This window comes from Hipposideros armiger, unplaced genomic scaffold, assembly GCF_001890085.2.
Source record: "Hipposideros armiger isolate ML-2016 unplaced genomic scaffold, ASM189008v1 scaffold_385, whole genome shotgun sequence".
NCBI lineage: Eukaryota > Metazoa > Chordata > Mammalia > Chiroptera > Hipposideridae > Hipposideros > Hipposideros armiger.
In genome coordinates, this window is record NW_017731735.1 from 1,153,326 (window position 1) to 1,154,950 (window position 1,625).

A 1,625-nucleotide genomic window follows, 5' to 3' on the forward strand; every position below is an offset into this window, starting at 1 on the left:
GCTGCTGGGTAAGTGGCAAGATGGCTCCCCTGCATGTCTCCGGCTGATCGCCGCTGCTCCGCCAATACAATAGAGCCAGCCACTACCAGCAGCCTGGCCCTCTTCCTCCTCCTTCTCCAGAGAGAACAATCCAGCCGAATTCGGGGTTTGCCGTGAGGACTTAACGCTTATCTCTTAAAAGCCAGATCTATTTTAGCCTCCCCTCACTACCACCACCACCTCCCTTTCCATTTACCATTTTTTGGATCCCCAGTTGTTCCATCTCAATTTTCTCTCTCTGGATCGGTTGGCTGGGGAGGAGGTGGTGGGATCTTGGGACAAGGAAGGTGTTTTGTTTTGTTTTTTTAATTTTTTAGGATTTTTTGTTTGGTTTTTGTTATTTCTTCCATTCCAGAAAGGGATAAACAGCACTTCCAGGGGGAGAAAAAAAATCATGTTATCAGAAAGCAAAGAAGGGTGAGAGCTTCACATTTCCATGTATCCCTTTTCCCCACCGCTCTAGCACACTTCATCTTCCTTCTCTTCCCCATGGCTTTCATTCCGTCTTTCGTTTTGGTTTGTTTTCAATCATTCTGCTTTCCCCCTTTGTCCTTCCTGCCTGCTTTCTAATTGGCCCCACTTGCCCTCTCTCAGTGGAAAATAGCTATTTTTTGGATAAGCCTCTTCTTTAGATTTGGGCAATTGAATCTCATGTTTCTGTGGGGGCCTATTAGCTGGGGGCACAGTTCCGATTTTCCCCTCCCCCCTTCCCGTGCATCCCTCCCTGCCTGCTCTGGGGAGGCTGTTCTGACCTCTGAGTGTCAGTCAGCCTGTCGGGAAAGCTGAATTTTCCTGTGGTGGTTATCAGCCTAGAGAGGCTTGGTTTCCCTTCTAAGACTTGGGCTCCTGATCATCGTGATTTGATTTATTTTTTTTTTAAGCCCCAGTGTTTGGGTGGGTGGTGGGGGCGTGATTAGAGGTAGAAGTTAGGGGTGAAGGCAGAAAACAGAAGATGGGAAGAGAGTTTATCTGAAATGAATCTCTGGGATTCCTTGCCTGAAATGGGAAATAACTTGTGTGATTGAGTGGGGCGGAGTGGGTTCAGAATTTGTGGGGGCAAGATTCACAGTGTGGGGGAAGGTATGTCTTGACTGGGAGGCCTGCTCTCTTTATCCCTTGGAAGTTGGAATGAGGGAATGGGAGAAACTGGGTGAAAGCAGAATGTAAGTACAATTTCTACACTTCTGAGCAGGTTAAAGTGGCCTGAGCCTTCATACTCTCTCTGGCAGTTTTAGTTTTTTTCTTTTAGATGAGAGAGGGTCCTTGTTGAAGCTTGAACCCTTACCAGCCCTACTTTCCCTGCAGCTCCCACCCCCACCATCCATTCCTGGTGTCTCCAGATCCTGTGGGTCAGTAGGCCTTTACTTATTAAGCAGTTGATTAAATACAACGTTGGGATCATTTGCCACAGCCATGGTTATTCTTTCTTGTCTTTTTAAAGAATTCAGGGTTCTCTTAGTTTCTCATGCAATTTTGTTAAATAAAGGTGCCTGTGGCCAGGGAATAGGGAGGCCACAGGATTGTGGGCAAATCACAGTCACTTTTGAGGAGGGACTGTTCTCGGTAGGGGTCGGGGGTCGGGGGGG

The 1,625-nt window shown here is 47.6% G+C and overlaps 1 protein-coding gene across 2 annotated transcripts in view; it reads left to right on the forward strand.

Annotated features, from left to right (window-relative positions):
• ACIN1 (apoptotic chromatin condensation inducer 1) overlaps nucleotides 1-1,625 on the forward strand; it is an 11,759-nt gene continuing 10,134 nt past the window's right edge. The window contains exons 1-2 of one of the 2 annotated variants that reach the window (XM_019663118.1): nucleotides 11-152; nucleotides 395-456. In XM_019663118.1, coding sequence (XP_019518663.1) covers nucleotides 434-456 — 23 coding nt within the window. In that variant the 5' untranslated portion in view covers nucleotides 11-152; nucleotides 395-433. Of the gene's footprint in view, nucleotides 153-394; nucleotides 457-1,625 lie in introns of both variants that reach the window. The other variant, XM_019663117.1, reaches the window with a different exon arrangement.